General features: G+C 37.7%; 1 protein-coding gene across 1 annotated transcript in view; it reads left to right on the forward strand.

Annotated features, from left to right (window-relative positions):
* The window catches only part of LOC104493496 (N-acetylserotonin O-methyltransferase-like protein), a gene marked incomplete at both ends in the record, with an annotated part of 12,530 nt that extends 10,300 nt beyond the window's left edge, over positions 1–2,230 (forward strand). Inside the window, one exon of the mRNA XM_010136183.1 lies at positions 1,804–2,230. Coding sequence (XP_010134485.1) covers positions 1,804–2,230 — 427 coding nt within the window. The remainder of the gene's footprint in view (positions 1–1,803) is intronic.
* Between the last annotated feature and the right edge of the window lie 206 nt (positions 2,231–2,436).

Below are 2,436 nucleotides of genomic sequence, written 5' to 3' on the forward strand. Positions count from 1 at the left end.
CTGAGATTGTGTATTCTCTACAACAGTCAGTTGTTAAAAAATGTTTTAATTGCAGCAGTGATCTTATTGTCAAAAGGTCTTTAAAGTGAGTTTTATTTTTTTATTACAGTGCAAATTAACTGATGCTGTGCATTGTGATAGAAATGAAGTCTTAAAGTTAGTGCTATGTTAATAAAAGTACCCAGTTACAAAAGGCAGTCAGATTAGCCAGAGCTGTGTAAATACTGATATATTCTGGATTTTAGCATACAAGGCACTTGTTGAAAAATCAATGGAACTGTTACTAACTACGTAGCTTCATGGTTTTGGACTAAAAGCTGTACCTGTAGTAGAGAACCCTACTCAGGATCCAGTGCTAGTTCTGTATAAAAATAAACAAGATGTGTCCACTTGCGTTACTGTCCTTGCTGGGAATATGACACCACTGCTTTTGATGGTCACAATGTTTTTTGCCTCCTTGTCAGCACATACCAAAATGACTTCATCCTGCTGGACTGCTACTTCATTTAAAAATGAAAAGACTTTTTAGTCATTAGGATATTCCTAATTTAGGTGATGTAATTCTTAAGTATGTTATAAAAGAAGAAATAATTTAAACAATAACAAAGCTATTCTGTAGTGCTTAAAATGCAAGATTAAAGGCAAAGCTGTTGCCTAGCTTATCGCAATTCAAAAATCCCATTTGCTGCGATAATGATTCCCCTGTCTGTCTTTGGCGAGTATCAGAAAGGGAACCCAGAAATAAATTCTAAAAATGTAAAGAGATGGTTCTGATCAAATCATAAGATGAAAAATCTGCAATCTTTTTTTGCGTAGTAACCTTGCTCCTAAAGTAGTTTGTGTAATTCTGTACTACCTGAAGTTAATAGATCTGAGACTGACTGACCTTTGGTTCCAAAGCTTGCTGACTTCAGCTTTCAGATTCTGGTGTTATCATGTAGTAGGCATACTTCTAATGGCCTTGTTCCTTAAATGTGAACAGTAAAATTGTTGGGTCTACTGCAGCTTATCTACCTCTATGTATTTCCATTTCAGACAGTGAAATTCGCATTATTACACCTAAAGACAAATTAGACTTCCAGGGTTACTTTCTGTAAAAATGCGTTCCTGTGACAAATTACTGCTAATAACCATGACATCTAAAAGCACAGTGTTGTGAACCACAACTCTACCTGTATCTTAAGAAGTACACAAGAATTGGATAGAGCCGAATGGGATAGTAGTGGATTTTGTATTTGAATAGGTTGCTCCTCCCCAAGAAAGTCCTGTTTTTCTGATCCTCGTTGGAGATATTTCTATGACTGAGATCTGCAAGATGCATAACTACAATCATTTGAGTTCTAAGTTGTCTTCTTCAGTGTGAGCTCCTTTTGGAGCTAATGTATTTCTAAAGGCCCTTTAGCCTCTCGTGGTATAGAGCAAAGGTCAGTGTGCAGCTAGGTGACCCAGTAGCGATGCTGGTCTCAGTGACACTTCCTCTTACCTTTTTTGGCTGCCAGGACTTGGAGAATGTTGGGTAACCTATGGCAACACAATCTTCTGCAGTTGGCTGAGGTACCTCCTTACAGTCCTTGGTGTCTCTGAAACATAAAGACCTTAGGCTATTCACCCTTAGTAGAGATACTGATCCGTATATTTATGAATTGATGTGTTGAGCCTATCTAGTATATTTAATCCACCTCTAACTTGTGTACAGTAGTCTTTATTCCAGACTCTGCAGTACTGGTAGATTATTTGTGTTCTGTGCTACCTTTATTCTTAATCTTAATTAGATATGTGTTGTTTTTGCTTTCTCTCTGCCAGGGACAAGGCTGGTGGATATGGAATCCAGGCCCTTGGTGGAATGTTAGTTGAGTATGTCCATGGAGACTTCTTGAATGTGGTGGGATTCCCTCTGAATCACTTCTGCAAAAAGCTAGCAGAATTGTACTCTCCACCTACTAAACTTAATATATCACGTAAAAAGTATGACTCTATCCCTTCTGTGGACACTTTTGAGAACCTCAGTGATGGAGAAAGTGAATCTTCAAATTTCGCAGAGCACAAAGGTGCTAGTAAGTTGGACAGCAGTGGGATGTGTTCCTCAGGAGCCTTTTACAATTCTGAAAACAGCTCTAGTGTCAGAACTGGTTTTGTGGTACCTGTGGAAAATCAGAATCGACTGTCAAAAAGTGCAGCAAAACTTCCATGTAAAATTCTAGAGCTGATGGATGGTTTTAGAGCTTCAAAGGTAAGGGAAAACTAAAACTACTCATTACATTGCTGACTGATATATTGAAATCCAATGAAACAATAATATAGCAGGTAATGTTAAATACTTGAGCTGGAGTAAGAATGTATGAATTAGTATAAAAGGACCAGAGAATCTAAGATAGCTGAAACTTCTGGTGCAGTGCAAACATTGTGAGTTGTTTTGGTATTTGCTTTTATCTGTTC

Source organism: Buceros rhinoceros, unplaced genomic scaffold, assembly GCF_000710305.1.
Source record: "Buceros rhinoceros silvestris isolate BGI_N320 unplaced genomic scaffold, ASM71030v1 scaffold44405, whole genome shotgun sequence".
Taxonomy (NCBI): domain Eukaryota; kingdom Metazoa; phylum Chordata; class Aves; order Bucerotiformes; family Bucerotidae; genus Buceros; species Buceros rhinoceros.